The 22954-nt window shown below is 46.3% G+C and overlaps 1 protein-coding gene across 1 annotated transcript; it reads left to right on the forward strand.

Annotated features, from left to right (window-relative positions):
• The first annotated feature begins 11714 nt into the window (after window positions 1–11714).
• On the forward strand, window positions 11715–12754 carry LOC119432550 (zinc finger protein 100-like). Its single transcript, XM_049658521.1, has one exon. The coding sequence runs from the start codon at window positions 11894–11896 to the stop codon at window positions 12485–12487; it is 594 nt and encodes a 197-aa protein (XP_049514478.1). The 5' UTR covers window positions 11715–11893; the 3' UTR covers window positions 12488–12754.
• Window positions 12755–22954: the final 10200 nt, after the last annotated feature.

A 22954-nucleotide genomic window follows, 5' to 3' on the forward strand; every position in this document is an offset into this window, starting at 1 on the left:
GAGAGAACGATAATCAGCGTCGTTAGTAGTAGGATGATAGATTACGCAATCATCAGCGCAAAAACGAATTTTCGAAGATCAACCTCTCGGTAAGTCGTTAATGTGTATTAAGAAGAGTAGTGGTCCTAGAACAGTGCCTTGCGGCATGCCAGAGATAACGGGTGATAGATTAGAAGAACATTGGTTAGCGAAAACGAACTGTTGACGGTTATTCAGAAAGTTGTGTACCCATTGGCGAACAAAAGCTTTAGGATTTAGATGCGATGGCATTAGGGAGAGCCGTTCATGAGGAACCTTGTCGAACGCCTTTTGAAAATCTAGAAAGAGGGCATCTATAGGTACATTTCAATCAAGATGTGAGCTTTTGTCAATAACGAAGAGAGCTAGTTGAGTCTCACAGAACATGCCTTTCAGAAAACCATGTTTATTAGGATTGAAAAAAATCTGCTGATGTTAAAAAATTTACAATATGAGAATAGATTATATGTTCCATTAGTTTGAAACAAACACTGGTGAGGGGAATTGGACAGTAATTGTGGCACGATGATGATGTGGTTTCAGGGAAGGTATGTCCACAACAGACCAAATTGTTCGCATTGAGTCTTATATTAGAGATGCTTTTATACATAAGCAGTCCTGTCTCTGTGTTTCTTGACCTAGAGAAAGCTTACGATACGACATGGCGCTACGGCATTCTCGGAGATCTTCCGGCTATGGGTGTCCGTGGCAACATGGTAAACATAATCGAAAGTTACCTATCTAATCGAACATTCCGCATAAGAGTGGGTAACGCTTTCTCTAGCACATTCACCTAAGAGACCGGTGTGCCGCAGGGGGCGTGATTAACGTTGCACGCTATTTATTGTAAATATGAATTCCCTGCGCACATTCATACCACGCTCAATGTTTTTTTCTGTTTATGTCAGCGATGTGCAGATAGGCTTCAAGTCATGTAATATTGCCATCTGCGAACGACAAGTTCAACTTGGTATAAACGGATTGTCCAAATTTGCAGATGAGGATGGTATTAAAGTAAACGCCCAGAAGAGCACTTGCATAGTCTTTACAAACATGAGAGGCGTAACGCCTGTCCCAAGTGTACAAATCAATGGAGATGCGCTCTCTGTGAGCAGCGAGCATAAGTTTCTAGGAATCGTTTTAGGTTTCATGCTGACACTTATTCCTCATATTAATTATCTGAGGGCAAAATGCCTGAAGACAATGAACCTTTTAAAGCTTCTGTCGCGTACGACTTGGGGTAGTGTTCGAAAGTGTCTACTTAACTTGTATAAAAGTCTTGTCTGCTCATGCATTCATTACGGTGCTATACGTTATAATTCCGAAACGCCAAGTGCATCAACAATACTAGACCCCGTTCACCATCTGGGTATCCGCCTCGCGACCGGTGCTTTCCGAACAAGTTCGATCCAGAGCCTCTATGTGGAATCGAATCAGTGGTTACTTCATCTGGAGCGATCATATACCAGTTTTACATATTTCCTGAGAGTACAAGCGAATATTGAACATCCTTCTTATTCCACCATAAACGATATGACCGCTGCTGCACTCTTCCATAAACGACCTGCAGTGAGGATACCGTTCTCATTACGTGTAAGGAATCTTAGTGAGGAAATGATTGTTCCAGTGTTTGAACATCGTCCTATGGCTCCAGTGAAACTGTTACCGCCGGGGCAGTGGCAGATCATAGAGTGTGACACATCGTTTGTAGAGGTTATTCAACACGCACCAGAGGCACATATCAAAATGCACTTCCTAGAACTCCAAACCAAGTACTCGTGCACGGAGTTTTACATAGACGCTTCTAAGTCACATGCCGGGGTGTCTTATGGAGCCGTCGGTCCATCCTTCTCGGAATCCGGTGTACTGCACCCAGAAACAAATATTTTTACAGCTGAGCCCAATGCACTATTGTCGACTGTGAATAATATAAGGAAATCAAAACCTCAAAAAGCAATTGTATTTACAGACTCCCTAAGCGTCGTAAAAGCATTGATGTCACTCGGTAAACACAAGAATCCTGTACTTACTGAGCTCTATTCCGTTCTGTGTAAAGCGTATATATCTAACTAGCATGTGATTATATGCTGGGTGCTTGGCCATTGAGGCATCGAGGGCAATGTGCTAGCAGATTAGTTGGCCACATCAACTACATCGCAAGCTGTTAATCGTGCCGCTGCTATTCCTGCTGGAGATCTGAAGGCTTTCTTGCGAAGGAAACTGCGAGACCACTGACAGCGCTTGTGCGACGCTGAAACAAATAAGGTTCACTTGATTAAACCACAGTTAGGTTTCTGGCCCCCCGTAACGAAAACGCTACGAACTGATGTCCTGTTCTGTCGTCTCAGAATAGGACATACATATGGCACCCACAGTTTTTAGCTGACTCGTGATGAACCACCAACCTGTGGTAGATGTGGTGAGAGGCTGACCTCCTCCACGTCCTGCTGGAGTGTCGGGAAGCCGAAATTGAGAGAAATATTTTCCACAAGCGTACCGATATCATGTCCCTCTTCATCCCATTTTGTTTCTTGGTGAAGCCCAACAAGTTCGTAGCGCATCCTCTTCCTTGAGGATTCCACTGTGATAGTAGTTTTTTATAGCACATGCCTCCACGCCCTTGTGGTTCAAGGGCTCTGTTTAGGCAGTAGTGCTTCTTGACAATTACTGCATGTTAATTATTTGAAATATCGTATTTATTTCTCAATGCATTCTTCATTTTTATAGCACACCTCATTAGTCATTGCCATGATTTTAGTACACGTATATTTTACACACTTTACAGTGACTATTTTTAGACCCTTTATGCCACGCCTCATCGGCTTCTCAGAATTCATCGCTCCACTGCAAACTCACAAGCACTGGCACTCTTTGGCCATATCTGGCTCTTGCGCCACTAAACAACACACATTCATTCATTCGACTCACACTTAGGAGGCCCGGGTTCGACTCCCACCGAGACCGAGGTGTACAAAATTTTCTTTCCAAGCCCCCCGCAGGGGCGTCTGCGTCAGCAGGCGTTTGGTGAGTTGCGACACCACGCACCCGAGCAAATGAGAATTGGACCCTCCCGCGTGTAGCCGTGCGTGGCTGAGCCGTGTCTGGGGAATGGGGGATCCTGGGGGTTGAGCCGATGCCGGGTGTTTGGGCCTTTAAGCCCCCCCCCCCCCCCCCCGGCAGAGGCAACACACCTATTCGGCCTCTGCTTCGCATAGACGGCACCCCTGGGCTGACCCACCCAGGGGAAATCGGCAGTTGCCTTTTCCTGTCCTCCTCTCAAACCTTCGTCTTTCTCTCTCACTTTCAATCTATCCTGTCTTCTTTTCACTTCCTTTTACTTCCAATTTCCCAGGCAGCTAGGGTTAACCTGGTGTGGGTAGCCAACCTGGGATATTCCATATTTGGTTATAGTGGTGGCGTACAGTTGGCGTTTGCAGGACCTATCCTTTACAGATTCTGCAGCGTCCCCTTGTTGGGCTCCATGGTGGGCAGCTGGCGTCACCACAGAAACTCATTCCGCATACATGGATAGTTCCTTTCCCGCACTTCCTGATCGCCGCCAGAAACGGGGGCGCACCGAAGAAGCATTTCAATTTTTTTGGCCACAAAACAGAAAATTTTCCGCGCTTTCACGTTATTCACAGTGAGAAGCCAGACAAGAGCGCAAGAGTTGCATCACCTTTTCTCGTTGCGAAATGTTTGACCGAGACCATAGGACCAGGCTACAAGGCTACAAAGATGGCAAGTGGAGATCTCCTGCTGGAACTCCGCAACAAAAAGCATGAAAAGTTACATACCTTAGTGTCTTTTGGCGAAATACCGATAACAGCGACCCCGCACCGCACGATGTGCACCACTCGTGGTGTCGTCTCAAATGATGATCTCGTGGACCTAAGCGATGCTCAACTTCTAGAAGGCTGGAAAGATGAAAATGTAATCAATGTGAAACGGATTAAGATGAGGCGAGATGGCAAAGAGATCCAAACGAAACACATTATTCTCACATTCGGTACAAGTGTTCTGCCCCAGACCATAGAGACAGGATGCATAAAGATCAAAGTCAGGCCCTACATTCCGAATCCTCTCCGTTGCTTTAAGTGTCAAAGAGTCAAAGATTTGGCCACAGTTCGCAGAAGTGCCGTGGCCGCCTAACCTGTGCGAAATGTGCCCACGAACATGCATCGGAATCCTGTGAAAACAAACTGCAATGTGTCAACCTGCGACTGCGAGCATGCCGCCTACTCGCGGTCCTGTCCCGTCGTAGAAGAAGGAAAAAGAAATCCTCACAATCAAAGTCAAAGAAAATATTTCGTTCAAAGAGGCACGAAGGCGGGTATCATACGTGCCAAAGAACACCTTTGCTGAAGTGGCGCGTCAGGGGGCAGCGTCGCAACGGCTTCCGGCGGCTGTCCGGCCCACACACAGTGAGCCGGCAGTGACGCCATCCGCCCCCTCGGCGGCTGCAGCTAGCGCTGGTCCGCCAACTCACAAGAAGGGGCCATCGACCTCCGGGCTGGTGGCCTCCAGGGCCCCGTCTCTCGAGGCGAGGCCTTTCCATCAAACCAACCGCTCGCAAGAGCACGTGTCCAGCGCCTAGCAAGAGGCGATGGACACAGGAACCGGCCAGACAGCGCCGCCAGCGCCTAAGGAGCGGTGAGAATCTCGCGATCGCTTCAAAAAAGAAAAAGCCCTGCATCACAGGGTCCGACAAGGGCTCTGTAAGTTAAGTTAGTCTCTTTTACACACAGCACAAAAACAATTTCAACATGAATACACAAATAATACAATGGAACGTCAGAGGACTCCTACGCAACCTCGATGACGTCAAAGAAATCCTACACAGGTTTAATCCTAAGGTTCTTTGTGTTCAAGAGATACACCTTAAATCTACACAATCCAACTGTCTCCGGCAATACGCATTTTTCCGGAAAGACCGAGACGACGCTCTTGTGTCGTCCGGTGGTGTAGCAGTAGTTGTAGACAAGTCTGTAGCTTGTACAACATGTACAGGTGCCCACAAAATAAGGGCCCATTCACACTTGCGACTAGGCGAGGTCGCGCGACCAGTAGTCGCAAAGCGACCAGTCGCAAGTAGTCGCAAATGGTCGCTTTTCTCGAAATGCGACCGTTTCGGGCCAGTCGCTCACTGCTCGATTTTTCAGTCGCGCGACCGCAGTCGCAAAACGGCTGAACCAATCAGATGCGAAGGAACAGGACGTCCATATACGCTGACGCTTATTTTACGCGGCGATGACATTGCAAGCAGACGTGAACGGCATATCTCGAGACATTTCGGTTTAGCGACTCGTCGGTCACATTTGTAAGTGTGAACATAGTTCGTGTTGAGTAGTTTTCTGGTCGCCAGTCGCAATCGGTCGCGCGACCTCGTAGTCGCAATGTGTGAATGGGCCCTAACTCGGAACGCTGGACCGGTGGCCTTTCGCCGGCGGAGCGCGCCGGTGAAAAAGTAGTGCCAGAGTCTGCGCATGCGCGGTCTCCCTAGCAAGCTCGCCTCGCTCCCCAGCGCATCTAAATAAGTGCCTTGCTCCAAAAGAAAAGCGTTGGGCGCCTTTTAGCGTTGTCACAGGGGGGCTGTGCGGATGCGGCCTCTGAAACTCTATGTGCGAGCGTGTGCACGCGATTGGAGCATAAGCGCTCGTGCGTGCGCGTTAATGGGCATCGGCGCCTTTTAAAGCTTTTCATTAGCCGCGGAACGTGACCATCGCGGACAACACTTGCAGTATCATAAACCAGAAAGCGGCATACTACACCTCTACCGTTCAATAAAGCATGTAAAAGTGAATTTAGCACCAAGAATCTGAAAATAATTAAGCGTAATTCAAGAGTCCCAAAGACTAAATAAGAGTAATTAGGGTAATTCGTAGACATCGTACGACACCTTTATTAAAGCGTGGTAAAGTGAATAACTAAGTAACTAAAATAATTACGAATAATTAAAAGTAATTAAGAGTTCCAAAGAGCAGCACATACTAATACGGATGAATTATAGACTCCGTAACAGCAAGCAAGAAAACAAATAAACCGAATTACGACCAAATAATAATTATTTAATTAATTTATTTATCTATTTACAATCGGAAATGAAATGACGTCAGCGCATTAAAGCTTTCGCCGCCAAAGTCGTCTTATTAATCGATATGGGACTGAACGTTTTTTTTTTCCTACGCATTTAACTCACACAGGTGAACAGCCCCTTGATTAGCAACGTATCACCACACTGAACGAAAAATTGAATGTTTGAACCAACCAACGCAGACACGCAATCAAATGTTAGAGCATACTCCCTGCTAATACTGCAGCGAAGCGGCCAGATTTCGTTAATAAATAGCGCACTATGCGATGTTCATTGTGACTGCGAAGCATTGAAGATACCTTTATTATAGTGCCGCACGCATAAAATTAATTCCTGTACATGAAATTGGCGTGTTGGAATATGCCGTCTGATGCCATTTTGAAAACATTTATTACTGCACGCAGTCATCGTTTTTAAAGGAGCCATCGTGTTACAGTCAAAGTTCTGCTCTTATTCCCAAGTAGAAAATGCGGCTCGGAATATAATTGCACGATGACTAACATACATCGCGCTACACGATAATACGGTTGAAAATTGCGCTACAGTGCTATTACAGGCGCCCCGTGGCGCTCGCCCACATGAAGGATAACCTATAAATTCATAGTTTCTTTAGGCGAAATAATTAAGTCAGATATGCAAGACATTACGTATAATGAAAAGTGGAGCATTGTGAACTCACTGGTCACCACTCAGATATAAACGCTCATGGATTCCACCAACGCAAGCTATCCAGAAAGCATGACTATATCCTATAGAATGATTGCAGATTTCGACGAGAATACGCCACAAGAATTACACGTGCGTTTAGAGATTACGCTGCATAGCGCGCGAGCACGCTGTCGTCTACAGGCCCCGATCCCCCCGGATGTGTTGTCTCAGTGCTAAGAGGGACAAACCGCACGTTTTTTGACGCAAGGCAACGCCTATCTAGATGCACTGAACCCGCGCATGCGCAGACTAAGGCTGTATTTTTCAGCGGGTGTGCTCTGCCGACGAGCGGCCACCGGTCTGGCGTTCCGAGTTATTTTGTGGGCACCTGTACCCCTTCAGACAGTCCTTGAGGCAGTGTCAATTCGGGCAATCCTGTATGTGCTATATACATACCCCCACACTATATTCTCGGAAAAACTGAGTTTTATAATCTTGTTCATAAGCTTCCGAAACCCTACATACTTGTCGGTTATTTTAGCGCTCACAACACGTTGTGGGGAGATTCCCGAGGTGACCCAAGAGGTCGTCTTATAGAAAACTTTCTTTTTAACTCTGGTGCGTGTCTCTTCAATGGGCAGGAGCCAACATATTACAATCTTTATCATAATCCCTACTCATCAATAGACCTGTCAATTGACTCAGCCTCTCTTTCTCCAATTTAGAATGGCATGTGCTCAAAGATCCATATGGAAGTGACCACTTCCCAGTGGCACTGAACTTGTTGAAACAACATGACTCCCCTCTGCACAACCCTCGCAGCCTGGAAGTGTTTTAAAGAATCCACATATTTATCACGAGAGTTTATAAGTAATCTTAGTATAGATCACGCTGTATTATATTTTACCGCTTTTATTATTGACGCTGCAGTTCATCCCTTAAACAAAAGGTCGTTCACGCGGAAGACGAGTTCCCTGATGGAACGAGGACTGCAGACAAGCTCGGAAAAAGCAAAACAAAGCATGGGGCATGTTGCGCCGATACCCAACTGCAGAAAACCTTCTTCAATTCAAACACTGCAAATGACAGGGAAGGCGCACTCGACGGCCGCCTAGGAGAGCAAGCTGGGAGAGGTTTCTGTCGGGAATAAATTCGTATACCCAAGAAACAAAAGTGCGGAATGCGCTCGGAAGGTTAAAGGGGCAGGAACCGCATCCGTTGCCTTTGGTAAATGCAAGGAAACAGGTTGGAAGACAGGCAGACGCTCTCGGAACACATTTTCAGTATGTATTTAGCTCCGCGAACTATACGCATATATTCCTTAAACAGAAAGAAATAGAAGAACGGTAGACACTGGAGCGCAAATGCGGAGGAAACAACCGCCCATTCAACATTGCCGAGCCTTAAAGCAACATTAAACGCCTGCAAAAGCTCTGCGCCGGGAGCAGACAGGATTATGTATGACATGATCAAGAACATGCACACGGACACACAGATAACATTGCTCGCACTTCTTAATCACATTTGGGCAGCCAGACACGTTCCAGCGGCATGGAAGGAAGCTATCGTTGTCCAGGTTTCGAAACAGGGTAAAGGCCCATCCTTGGTAACAAGCTACCGTCCGATAGCACTTATGAGCTGCTTATGTAAGCTTTTCGAAAAAATTATAAATCGCCGTCTTTTGCATTTCCTAGAATCAAGCAACATGCTTGATCGCTATCAGTGTGGATTTCGAGAAGGCCGGTCCACAACCGAACATCTTGTGCGCATTGAAGCAAACATACGCCATTAATTTGCTCATAAACAATACTTCTTTCAGTTTTTCTCGACATGGAAAAGGCCTATGACACCACATGGTGCTATGGCATTATCAGAGACTTATCAGGAATGGGTATCCGTGGCAACATGCGTAGCATAATTGCAAGTTATCTCTCACACTGTACTTTCCGAGTTAGAATTGGTGATGCCCTCTCTAGGCCATTTACACAGGAAACTGGGGTACCGCAGTGTGGCGTACTTAGCTGTACCCTTTTTATCGTTAAAATGAACTCTTTACGTTTATTTATCCCACAAAGTATGTTTTGCTCAGTATATGTTGATGTGCAGATTGGATTTAAATCGTGTAACATCGCAGTCTGCGAGCGACACCTTCAGTTTGGATTGAACGAAGTCTCAACATGGGCAAATCAGAACGGCTTCAAGCTGAATCCGCAGAAAAGCTCCTACATTCCTCTTTACAAGGAAGAGGGGACTTGTTCCAGAGCCCAGTATCCAGCTCCATGGTCAGCGCTTACCTCTGAACACACAGCATAAATTTCTTGGTGCCTTACTTGACTTTAAACTTACATTCATTCCACATATAAAGTATTTGAAAGCCAAATGTTTGAAAACAATGAACATTCTTAAAATTATTGTGCGCACGACATGAGGCAGTGACAGGGGCTGCTTAATGAACCTGTACAGGAGCCTCATACGGTCACGTCTGGACTATGGGTCTGTGGTGTATCACTCTGCCGCTCCAAGTGCAGTGAAGATTTTGGATCCCGTTCACCATTTAGGCATTCGCCTGGCCACAGGCGCCTTCAGCACAATTCCTATACAGAGTTTATACATAGAATCTAATGAGTGGTCACTCTACCTGCAAAGAACATATATAAGCTTCACATATTACCTCAAAGTTGCAATCTAATCCTGAACACCTGTGTTATAAAACCGTTAACGATTTGACGTCTGCCACGCTATTTCAAAACCGACCTTCAATGAGAAAACCTTTTACACTACACGTGAGGGAGTTGAGCGAGGAAATGAATGTCCCACTAGATTTGCACCCACTGATGGCTCCAGGAAGGCTGTTGCCACCGTGGCTGTGGCAAATGATAAAATGCGACACGTCATTTGTCGAAGTTACAAAGCACGCTCCAGTGGAACACATCAGAATGCACTTCCGAGAACTTCAATTAAAATACTCCTGCTCAGAATTTTTTACTGACGCATCAAAATCCAATGCTGGCGTGTCTTATGCAGCAATTGGTCCATCTTTCTCAGAATCGGATGTATTACACCCCGAAACAAGTATCTTTTCCGCGGAGGCATACGCATTAATGTCGGCTGTAAAACACATAAAGGCATTAAAACTCGAAAAAGCTGCCATATTTACAGACTTCTCTAAGCGTAGTAAGAGCTTTAATGTCTCTACGGAAACATAAAATCCAGTAATCAATGACATCTACTCAACGCTATGTACTATGTACGCATCTCACCAATATATCGTAATATGTTGGGTGCCAGGGCACAGAGGCATAGTGGGCAATACACTTGCAGACGAACTTGCTACATCCATACTTACGAGTGCCTGCTACTCTACCGTAGCAATCCCTCACACATACTTGAAGCCTTTCTTGCCGCAATAAGCTGGGACCGTGAAACCTCAAATAGACTTCATTTAATCAAGCCGCACCTACGAAACTGGCCTTCGGTAACAAAGTCACGACAAACTGATGTCGTGCTTTGTCGACTGCGAATAGGACATGTGTACGGTACTCATCCTTACCTGCTGACTGGTGGTGAACCTCCACTCTATGGTAGGTGTGGTGAGAGGCTGACCGTTCTCCACGTCTTGGTGGAGTGTCGGGAACTAGAGGCTCAACGAAATAAGCACTTTCCTATAGCACACTGATGCCACATTCCCCTTCCTGCGGTATTGTTTCTTGGAGCAGAACCAATTTTTGACCATAAACTAGTTTTACAGCTTTTTACAAGATATCGACTTATTGCGCGTTATAAGCCCACGTGATTCGTATCGCGTCCTCTCAACGGAGGCTGCTGCTACGATCGTTGTGACCTGTATGGCACATGCCTCCAGGTCCTTGTGCTTAAGGGCCCCGGTGAGGCACTAGTGCTACCTCTTTTAGTATATCACCTCTTCTTAATACATCGTTTCTTCATAACATGTCATGTACCGTCGTCAACTTTTAATGCATATATAACTGCGGACACTTCAACGAATCTTTTAGGCCTCTATGGAGCCATATTTTATCCAAGTCTTAATATTAATTATTCATCCACCAATAGCAGCCTATTACCATAGCATTGGCGCTCTTTGGCCACATCTGGCCCTTGCACCAATAAACTCCAATCATAATCATCATCATCATCATCTTATTTTCAAGCCACATATTTACTTGGTTTACGGGAAGCTCCTTGAGAAATGTGACGTCAATTGAAGCATTCTTGCGGTGTCGGCCATTTTTAGTCACACAGCAGTTTCCCAAAGTTGCACCGCCAACGTAGACAACTAAGGCTTCGCTTTCAAAAAGCATCCCTAAGTAGTGTGTCATTTACTGCTTGTGCGTGATAACACGGAAGCAGTAAACGTATTCGTGCGCGCGCTGTATGGAAATAGAACACACGCATTTTGATTGCTCAAGGCGCTAAGCAACAACGGCGTTTCTAAGTTGGACGAAACAGTCTTGTTAAATGCCGATTGTTTAACTTCCGAGGGCATACCTCATGTCATGTGTCTCGAACCTCGTATGCTGTCGATTTGACAATGTAAGAATATTATCAATGGCTACACCGAGCAGCTTTCATGGTAACAGTCTAGTGCAGATGTTTCTACTCACCTACATGTTTTAAATCTAGGTTATAATTGTTGTACTAAGAGAACAAAAACAAAAGATTTGTCTTGCTTCCCACTCAATGACGACTGCCGTTTTTTTCGCGTCACAGACAAGCAAATTCAGCAGTCTTCAACATCTGCTTGACTAGAGACCAAATCGAACGATAAACTCAAATGCATGCAGGTAACATTCAGGTTAAGCAAATCGCTTGAACATAAACGCGCCATTTTGCTTGCCAAATCTGCATTGACGAAAACGTGTTGCTGTATTTCGGTAACAGCAATCGCTACGCCAGGTTGAGCCTCCTTATCCGGCTACTTGCAGGTCTGCTACCGGAACTGAGGAAAGCGAACAGCAAGAGTTATGCGGTGTCTGCGGCAAGGTTTACACCAGACTGCCCGGACACGCTGCCGAGCACTATGGAGATGAATCCTCCATTTGTGAAGCATGTTATCTACCCTCCGCAAAGATTAAGAAGTTCGTAAGACATTGCCTGAAGAGCACAAAAGAAAAAATGTACAAATGCGAAACATGCGCCAAATCATTCACGCGGTCGTGGTACCTTAAGGCACACCAGCTCACCCACACAGGCATAAAACCCTACAACTGCGAAACATGTGGTAAATCATTCGCTCGGTTGGGCTATCTTAATGTCCACAAACGCACGCATACAGACGTTACTCCCTACAAATGCGAAACATGCGGAAAATCATTTAAGCATTCGTCGGCCCTTAACGATCATCAACGCACGCACACAGGCTTGAAACCCTACAAATGCGAAACATGCGGCAAATCATTCACGCGGTCGTGGTACCTTAAGACACACCAGGTCACCCATACAGGCATAAAACCCTACAACTGCGAAACATGTGGTAAATCATTCACGCGGTTGGAGCATCTTAATGTACACAAACGCACGCATACAGGCGTTACTCCCTACAAATGCGAAACATGCGGAAAATCATTCAAGCATTCGTCGGCCCTTAACGCTCATCAACGCACGCACACAGGCTTGAAACCCTACAAATGCGAAACATGTGGGCAATCATTCACGTGGTTGGGTAACCTTAAACTACATCAACGCACACACACAGGCATGAAACCCTAGAAATGCGAAACATGCGGAAAATCATTCAAGCAGTCGTCGCACCTTAACGCACATCAATGCACGCACACAAGCGAGTAACCCCATGTCTGCCTAAAATGTACGAAATCATTTCAAGGCTAGCAGTCCCTCAAGCACCATTTCAGCGAGCATACGGGTGCGATAGCTTTCGTCTGCGAAATATGTAGCAAGTCTTTTTCGCGCAGATCAAGTCTCTGAAAATTCATCGCCTCCGCCAGCGGATGAATCGCCGCATCAGTGTACCCGCGGGGACGAGGACAGGATTGCTTATTACAACTGAATGTTTATTGAAGAACATGACAGGTAACTTTAGACAGCGGAAAGAACCACTTGCCAAAACTTAAAATGACCAGAGAGAGAATCCCTCGACGCACAAATGTGCGAGATGGTTACGTGCTATTTGTGTGGAGATTCCTTTACAGATGAGATTGAACTGGCCACACATCTCGTGACGCACAGAGGTGGGCAGCCGTAAAAGTGAGATTGGTGCACATATGATGTCAATCGTCCGCTACTTTTCCACAGAGGCGTGAGTGTGAACAGGTGCAGGAAAACAACGGTGATATTCTTGCATAGCACTGAGCACCATACGCTACGCAACGCATGTGGAAACCAGGTTATTTCGAACAAAGTGGCAAACAGGTTAGTGCAATGCACAACGTAAACGATGCCAGCGGGGTCTTTCAACTTACCAGACATTACGCTTTCGTCGAAATTATGTCCCAAAAAATTTTGAATACCTCGACCAGTGCTCGCTGTTCACATAACGTAGCCATAACAAACTCACTTGAAGACAAACCCGAGTGGGCTCTAATTCTATGTTGTGTGTAACTACAGCGCGGGAATTCTTGCAAAAGAACCTTGACAGCATCGTTCAATTCAGAGAATTTTCTGTCGAAGTGTTCTTGCGGTGTTGTAGTAAGAAACCGTTATGATGCTACCTTTTTAATGATTCTGCAGTGTCAATAGACGAAAACGTGCAGCTCCGAAGAATATTTGAGCCCATGAAACGTTTCTAGTAAAAGTAAGAAGTCAGTTCCGTCATTACGATGCTGCTCTGGTGCCTTCCAGAAAAAGTGTTTACAGTAATTTCTGCGACAATGTTTAGCCATGATGTAGCCACACCAACAGTTCATTGTTTGAAATTACGACCAATGCATTTATTTATTTCGTGATTGCCAAGACACATGCGAGGCAGCGTTGGATCTTTCATTGATGCCAAAGATCTTTAACTGCTGAGCGACTGACTGCTGAGCGAGTTGTTAATGCAAGATAAAGAAGCGCTAAATAGACGAATCACGAGAACAAGGCAACAACAGGATTGCTTATTACAACTGTATGTTTATTGAAGAACATGACAGGTAACTTTAGACAGCGGAAAGAACCACTTGCCAAAACTTAAAATGAGCAGTTAGCAAAGGTGAGTTTAGTGTACCGAAACTGACGGCTTGACTACACACTTATCGTTTGCATTTTGGGCAATGAAAGCTTTGTCGAGTTCGCGTGCCTTGTCTTTATACCGTGCAATCACCTTTGCATGAGTTATCAGCGGAGGGCAGCTGCAATCACGGCAGTGCAGAGTCAAGTCTCTACCCAGTCATTGAAACTCGATGTTCCCTCAGACGATGATTAGGGCAGCGGCCAGTTTGGTTAATGTAACACTTCCCCCATAAAAGGAAAACTTAGTAAACGACACTGTTATCATAATTTTTGCATTCCGTCCCTGTGTTTGCCATTGCGTGCGTTCCACACAGTAGAAGTGTTTCGTATGTCGTCTATTTAGCGCTCCTTTAATTATTTACCTTTGTTTATTATCCAAAAGTGAGCCAATGATAGTAGTGACACTGTGTTAGGCCGGTGTCACATGGTCACTTTGGATCGCCATCAAGGCGGATCTCGATCGAATTTCTCAACCGCGATTGGCTCCCTCCCGCAGCGTGCGCAAAGGGGCCAATCGCGGCTGAGAAATTCGATCCTGGTCGGGCTTGATTGCAATCGAAAGTGCGCCGTGTGGCACCCGTATTAAATTCCAATCGTTTCGAATTTCTCAAAAGCTCACTGACAAGAAAATTTCGAAAGCTCACTGACAAGAAAATTAATTATCGTTTTCTTTTCACGGCTGAACTTTTGTCCGTTTCAAAAGGGCTGCAGTTTTTTATCTATTTAGAAGCTGTGCGCTTTTACTCCCACTGCTCTAGTTACAGCCGTAAAATCCTTTTATCCTGTTGTAACAAACTTAATAATCGACCAATGGCATCTCATATTGGAAGTCTTTTAGGTATATGTATAGGTATATAGTATATGTAAAGGTTTTAGGTATATGTATAACCTTAGTCCATAATAAAGAGAACCAACCTTCTTGTCCAGGCGGAAGGCGTCTGCGTTGACTCGCATTGCTTTAGTTGTATTCGTAAAACATCTTTATCCCGATCTTGCATAAGAGAAAGGGGGAGAGGAAAAAAAGGCGGCATCTTGTTGATTACAGTGTTTTTTTTTTAAGTTTGCTGCGTTACACTTGGGAATGTGGCAAACGTAATCAACCATGTAACAACATGGACAAGAAGGGGTGTGTGCATTCTTGCAGCTGCAGGCTGGTTTATGTGGCGATTGACGCCAACTATTGGTGTGCCTGAGTGTTTCTTGCAGTGTCACTGGGGTATCCATCACCTGTCGAACAGATCAGTGCCCTTTATAAATGAAATGTGTGACGATCGCTCGGGGGTTATAGTGGATGTAAAAATCCTTTCGTTTGCAAGTTCGCAAGAAGAGCACACCTTTCACCACGGTAGCATAGGCACGGCCACACAACGTTACATGCTTCCTATCTCATTGCACGAATTTCAGGGCGGAGAATCGGTACGACCCGTCTTAAATAACTATACAGGGGTATCTGCAGATCCACTCCCTACTGGAGGCAATGGAGCGGCCTGACTATGGTTATGCTCTCCTATGTGCTCTCTCTCTCTCCTCCCCATCTTTCATTCTCCCCCATCCCGCTCCCATGTGTAGGGTAGCAAACCGGTTGTGCTAAACTGGTTAACCTCCCTGTCTTTCCTTGTCCACTCTTTCCTTCCTTCCTCGTCTCGAGGAAACCGCCTCGTTACGAATCACGAATGTGGCGGAAAGCACAACGTCAGAAAGTGAGTTCAGATGCCCAATTTTGTGACTTGATTCCCTTTTATTATTTTAACTTCAAGGAGATGTAAGACTGCGGTCAGCAAAGTCGTCAGCTTCGTCATTACCAGCAATATTAGTGCGAGACGGGATCCACCGCAACTTCATTGTGAACTCGTTGCTGTTGAGAGAGAGAGAGAGAGAGAGAGAAGAAAACATTCATTTGAACCCCCGAGGTCGTTGCCCTTGAGGTCGAGTGGGTTCCCGCAGGGGCGTCTGCGTAAGCAGGCGTTTGGTGTGTTGCGACCCTACGGACCAGAGCACATGAGGGTTGGACCCTCCCGCGCGAAGCCGTGCGCGGCTTTGCCGTGTCCGGGGAAAAGAGGATCCTGGGGGATGAGCCGATGCCGGGTGTTCGGACCTTTACGCCCCTCGGCAAAAGCAACACACCTCTTTGGCCTCGGCTTCACGTAGACGGCACCCCCGGACTAACCCACCCGAGGGAAATCAGCAGTCGCCTTTTCCTTTCCTTCTCATCTCTCCAACCTTCGACTTTTCCTCTGCTTTTAAATCTCTCCTGTCTTCTCTTCACTTCTTTTTACTTCCTTTTTCTGAAGCGGCAAGGGTTAACCTGGTGTATGGTATCCAACCTTGGGTATGCTATATTGGGTTATAGTAGATACGTACAGCTGGCGTCTGCGATTCCTGCGGGTTTCGTAGCGTCCCCTTGTTGGGCTCGGTGGTGGGCGGCTGGCGTCGCTACCGAAATCAAATAATCTTTTATGGCTTCGACATCGTTTCCACGCCTCTCCGATCGTCCTCTCTCTAAAAGAGGGCGCACCAGATGAAAGCTTTCCGTTTTCCGCAAAGAAAATTGACAAATTTCCACGGTTCCATATTATCCACACTGAATGCCCAGAAATGACAGCAAGATTAGTCTCACCTTTCCTTGTGTCGAAGTGCCTTACGGACACAATTGGACCAGGTTACAAAGCCACGAAAATGGCCAGTGGAGACCTTCTCCTAGAAGTTCAGAACAAGATCCAGTATGACAAACTGAACGCCCTCCTGTCCTTTGGCAATACTCCTATAACCGTAACTGCACACCGCTCCTTGAACACAGTTCGTGGTGTGGTATCTGACAGTGACCTCTTGAATGTAACCGAAAATGAACTCCTTGACGGATGGAAAGAAGAACATGTTGTTCAAGTGCAGCGAATCAAGATAAGGCGCAATGACCAGGAAATCCCGACAAAGCACTTAGTCCTAACCTTTGGCTCCAGTGTACTCCCAGAATATATCCAAGCAGGCTACATAAAGATACATGTCAGACCATATATTCCTAATCCTCGCAGGTGCTTCAAGTGCCAGAAGTTTGGTCATAGCTCCCAGAGCTGCCGTGGCCGAATGTCCTGCGCAAAATGTGGTGCTAATGAACACGCAGCTGAAAATTGCAAATCTGACCCGCATTCTTCAAACTGTGATGGAGATCATCCTGCGTACTCGCGCGCTTGCCCTGCTTGTAAGAGAGAGAAGGAAATCATCAATCTAAAAGTGAAAGAGAACATTTCGTTTAATGAAGCTAGGAAGCGATTTTCTTTTGTAAAACCTTCTTATGCCAATACGGTGCGCGTGGCGGCTGCGCCGCACCGGCCTCTAGCAGCTGTCCGAACCACACACAGTGTGCCGGCAGCAGCTACTTCTGCCCCCTCGGTGGTGGAAGCTGCCGCTGCTCCACTTTCGTCTAAGAAGGGCCAGCAGGCCTCCGAGCCTGTGGCCTTTAAGGCCCCTGCACAAGCAGCGAGGCCTCAAAAATCGTCCCATGTGCCCCAGGAAAGGGCGAACAGCGCCTCGCAAGAGGCGATGGATACTTCTTCTTGCCCCTCGGCGCCACTGGCACAGAGGGAGCGGCGTGGCTCACTGGAGCGCGCCAAAAAAGAAAAATCTCGAATCACTGCTTCACAAAAAATTACAACTCTAACTTAAATATCTTGTTTTGTACACAGGGCATTCATTTTGCTTTTATTTAATATGGCTGTGCAAATTTTGCAGTGGAACGTCAGAGGTCTTATAAATAATCTAGATGACGTCCAAGAACTCATCCGTCACTTCCAGCCAAAGATGCTCTGTGTGCAACAAATGCATCTGAATGCATCCCATAATAATTTTCTTATGAAGTTCGTAATTTTTAGAAAAGATCGTGATGGTGCTCTCACATCATCAGGAGGCGTTGCGATAATTGTTGATAAGTCGATCGCCTGTCAAGAGGTGACATTAGACTCCTCTTGAGTCTGTGGCAATCCGCGCCATATTGCATGATAGGCTCGTAACACTCTGCTCGTTATATATGCCACCAGATTATATATTGAATAGGATGGTTTTTGAAAACTTGATATCCCAGTTGCCTAAGCCCTACATGGTGCTTGGTGATTTTAATGCCCACAATACGTGATGGGGCGACTCGCGGTGTGATGCAAGAGGTCGCCTCATTGAAAATTTCCTGCTGTCTACAGGTACCTGCCTCTTCAATAAGGAGGAGCCTACCTTCTACAGTACGAGACACAACACGCGCTCTGCCATAGACTTATCAATTGGCTCTCCTTCACTACTACCACATTTCGAATGGTCAGTGAACAAAAATCCGTATGGAAGTGATCACTATCCTATCATTCTACATACTGCAGAAAAATTGGGCCATAATCCCTATCCGCCTCGCTGGAAGCTAGAGAGTGCAGATTGGCAACGATATCGGGAACTTAGCTATGTATCTCGAAATTCTATTAATAACCTAAGTATAGATGGTGCGGTCTCATATATCACTGCTGTCATAATTGACGCGGCGACAAACTGTATACAGCAGACACAGGGTTCCACCACCAAGAAACGAATCCCTTGGTGGAATGACGCATGTAGAAAGGCGCGGAAAGATCAAAATAAGGCTTGGGGCCTTTTGCGTCCTTCACCAACGACAGAAAACCTTATAAATTTTAGACCGATGAAATCAAGAGGGCGGCGCACACGACGTCAAGCACGCAGAGAAAGTTGGGAAAGGTTCCTTTCAAGAATCAATTCTTACACGGATGAGACTAAGGTGTGGAAGAGATTGAGAAAATTTTGTGGTCGACAATCGCACCCACTTCCTTTGGTGAATGATCAAGGGGAAAGCTTGGCAGACCAGGCTAACTCCCTGGGTAACCACTTTGAAAAGATGTCTAGTTCGGCACTCTACTCCGAGTCCTTCCTCAAACGTAAAGCTACAGCCGAAAAGAAGCCACTCAATCGTAAGGCTGGAGATGATGAACCATACAACCGTCCTTTTACTCTTGCCGAATTTAAGGCTGCACTGAGCAGCTGTAGCAACTCCTCACCTGGAGGTGACAGATAAGACATGATAAGACACCTGAACGCTGAAAGTCAAATGGCATTACTTTCCCTTTTTAATAGAATTTGGGCTGCGGGATACATAGCTTCCACATGGAAGGAAGCTATAGTAATTGCTATTTTAAAGACAGGCCAACACCCATCTTCAGTATCCAGCTATAGACCAATAGCGCTCACAAGTTGTATCTGTAAGCTTTTTGAGAAAATGATTAACCAACGATTGCTCTATTACCTGGAAAATAACAATGCGCTAGATGCATATCAGTGCGGTTTTAGAGAAAACAGATCAACTGTTGACCACCTTGTTCGAATAGAAGCAATTATAAGCGATGCATTTGTCCATAACCAATATTTTTGTCGGTCTTTTTTGATATGGAGAAAGCCTATGATACGACGTGGCGCCATGGAATACTACAAGACCTATCATCAAAGGGGGTACGAGGCAAGATGTTGAATCTCGTAGAAAGTTATCTCTCGAATCGGACTTTCCGTGTTGGACTTGGGAACACATTGTCAATACTTTTCACTCAGGAAAGTGGTGTACCTCAGGGAGGTGTCGTGAGCTGCACGTTGTTCATCGTTAAAATGAATTCGCTTCATTCTACCATACCACCAACAATTTCTTACTCTGTTTACATCAATGACGTCCAGATAGGTTTTAAATCTTGCAATCTGGCCATCTGTGAAAGACAAGTCCAGCTTGCTGTTAGCAAAATGTCGAAATGGGCAGATGAGAATGGCTTCAGGTTTAACGCTCAAAAAAAGCACTTGCGTGCTTTTCTCTCGAAAGAGGGGTTTAGCTGCAGATCCTTCCATTGAGCTGCATGGAGTACATCTGCCTGTACGTAGCGAGCACAAATTTCTGGGAGTGTACTTTGACTCAAAGTTAACTTTTACCCCTCACGTTGAATACCTAAAGGCAAAGTGCCTAAAAACAGCCAATATATTAAAGATACTGTCACACACCGCTTGGGGCAGTGACAGGAGATGCCTAATGAATCTTTATAAGAGTATCATACGTTCTCGCCTGGATTATGGATCAGTCGTATATCAATCTGCAAGGGCAAGCGCACTAAAGATGCCTGATCCTGTCCATCACTTAGGGCTCCGCTTAGCGACTGGGGCTCTTAGAACAAGCCCCATTCCCAGCCTCTATGTTGAGTCAAACGAGTGGTCACTCAACCTTCAAAGGTCTTACTCTAGCCTTATGTACTTTCTGAAAATAAATTCAAACTGCCAACATCCTTGCTACTCCGTCGTAAATGACTCTACGTGTGCCACACTTTTCTATAACCGACCTACAGCAACGGCACACTTCTCACTGCGGGTGAGGAAACTCAGCGAAGAAAGCGGTGCTCCACTGCTTGAGCATCATATAATGCCTCCAGCAACGCCGTTACCGCCGTGGCAATGGCAATCTTATAGATTGTGACATATCGTTTGCTGAGGTCTGGAAGCATGCTCCGGAAGTACATATCCGAATGCACTTTCGTGAACTTCAATCCAAATACTCTTGTCCGGAATTCTTTACTGATGCATCAAAGTCGCATGCTGGCGTGTCCTATGCGGCAATCGACCCTTCCTTTTCTGAATCCGGTGAAATGCATCCAGAAACAAGCATATTTACGGCTGAGGCTCATGCCCTGTTATGTGCAGGGAAGCACATAATGAAAACAAAGCTTCAAAAATCTGTTATATTCACTGACTCTCTAAGCGTAGTAAAGGCATTAATGTCCCCTTGTAAACACAAAAACTCTGTGCTCAGTGAGCTCTATTCAGTGCTGTGCACAACACATACATCTAACCGACGTGTCACAATATGCTGGGTACCAGGCCACAGAGGTATTGAGGGCAACATGCTTGCAGATAAAACTGCCGTTTCCCTTGTAAGAAAGGGGAACACCTCCTCCACAGCTGTACCCGCAGTAGATTTGAAGCATTTCTTGCAGCAAAAGCCTTAGGAGCTATTGGCAGCACTCATGGGATGCAGAAACCAAAAATAAACTTCACGCCATCAAACCACAATTAGGGAATTGGCCACCCACTAGGAAAACACGGAAAACACGAGAAACCGAAGTCATTCTTTGCCGCCTATGAATTGGCCACACGTATGGCACGCACTCTCACCTGTTGACTGGTAACGAACTCCCTTCCTGTAGAAGATGTGGTGAGACGCTAACTGTAATCCATGTCTTAATAGAGTGCAAGGAATTAGAGCCTCAGCGAAAGAAATATTTCCCCTTAGCATACAAACAATACATTCCTCTACACCCAGCAATGTTTCTGGGCGCAGAACCGTTCTTTGATCACAGGTTAGTACTAAAGTTTCTTAAAGATGCCGGTAAATTACGATTCATCAGCCCCCTACATTCGTAGCACATCCTCTCTTCAGAGGCTGCTGCTGCGACAGCATTATTGTAAAGCATGTGCCTCTTAGCCCTTGCGTTCAAGGGCGCTGTTGAGGCACCGGTGCTACTATCACGTACACTTTTTATGACATTATCACTTCACAACAAACCATCCATGGTCATTACTGACATCTCCAGTCATTGTCATCATTTTAATAGTTATATACGTTTTACGCAAGTTACAGCGACTGATTTTAGGCCTATTTACAGCCATTTAACATCCACCATCCACAGTACATTTATTTATTTCAAAAATAACTGATTGGAAACCCATCACCATGTGTATGGCGCTCTTTGGCCATATCTGGCCCTTGCGCCAGAAAACCACATACATCATGAGGTCGAGTGGGTGGTGTCTTCACGCCAGGATATCACGAAGCATGGCTCGTCGACGAATTGTTGGGCCGCCAGGGCATCGCCGGTCAGTTGTACCTCCCCCAATGACGCGCAAATGACGGGCCCCCGCACCTCCACGAGATGTGGAAGAGTGTAGGGCGTGTGTCGCCGTACTAGGGGCAGATGCCGCGATATGTTAGTGAGTACTTTTTGCTGTATCTGTGTAGGTCTGAGAGTTACCGTGCAAGTCGGAGACCTACTGGCTCTTCAGTGTTGACCTTTTTGTGAGGGAGAGGATAAATACCGTGGTTGAGTCGCTGTAGCTCGAGGCGGTCGCAGTAATGGATGACAGGGGTACGAAGGTAAAAGGTGGCGATTGATGGGACGATTGGTTTCGCCCCGCTAGTTTGATTGGCGCTCGAGCAAAGGCGTTCGCCCTTTCATTCCCCTTCAGTCCCGCGTTGCCCGGCGTCCACGTGATTTTATCGGATTCTTGCAGCATCGGACCGAGGAACTCAGCCGCCAGCAGCGGTGTTTGTCCGTTTCAAAAGTTACGGCAGGCCTGTTGCGAGTCGGTATAATGACGTGAACTCCCCTGCCCCACCCCCCCCTTCCCGGCTTCTTTATTGGTTACTAGCGCTGCGGCTATAGTCTCCGCTGCAGCTGGGGTCTCGGCCCTGAAGGCGGCCACGAGGGTCAGAGTTCTATCCCGTACAGGGCAGCTTCTATCCCGTACAGGGTTCGCCCTTTCATTCCCCTCCAGTCCCGCGTGGCGCTGCGTCCACGTGATTTTATCGGATTCTTGCAACATCGGACCTAGGATCTGAGCCGCCAGCAACGGCGTCCGCCCGTTGGTAAAGTTACGGCAGGCCTGTTGCGAGTCGGTATAACGACGGGAACTTCCCTTTCGGCACGTCGACCTTATCCGATCGAGTCTGGCTTATTCCAATGGTCGCCATCCGGCCCGTCAGGAACGATTTGACATCACCAAAGATGCGTTTCCACAGCTGATGTTCAGTCTCTTGACAATGGCCTCGTGAGAGATGGTATCGAAGTCCCCTTTCAGGACGAGTGCGAGCTGGCGGTGTTCTTCTTCTTTCGGGGCGCCCTTGAAAACTTCTTCCCCAAGGATTCGGACAGCGTCTGGCACAGAGAGTCCTGGCCTGAAGCCCAGCATGGTGTGCGCTAAGAGGTTACCGTCCTTCAGGTA

The sequence above is a fragment of the Dermacentor silvarum genome, chromosome 11 (assembly GCF_013339745.2).
Source record: "Dermacentor silvarum isolate Dsil-2018 chromosome 11, BIME_Dsil_1.4, whole genome shotgun sequence".
Classification (NCBI taxonomy): Eukaryota; Metazoa; Arthropoda; class Arachnida; order Ixodida; family Ixodidae; genus Dermacentor; species Dermacentor silvarum.

What these genes read in the sequence shown, in the direction of transcription:
- LOC119432550 (XM_049658521.1), top strand. Translation starts at nt 11,894, where the DNA reads ATGTACAAATGCGAAACATGCGCCAAATCATTCACGCGGTCGTGGTAC.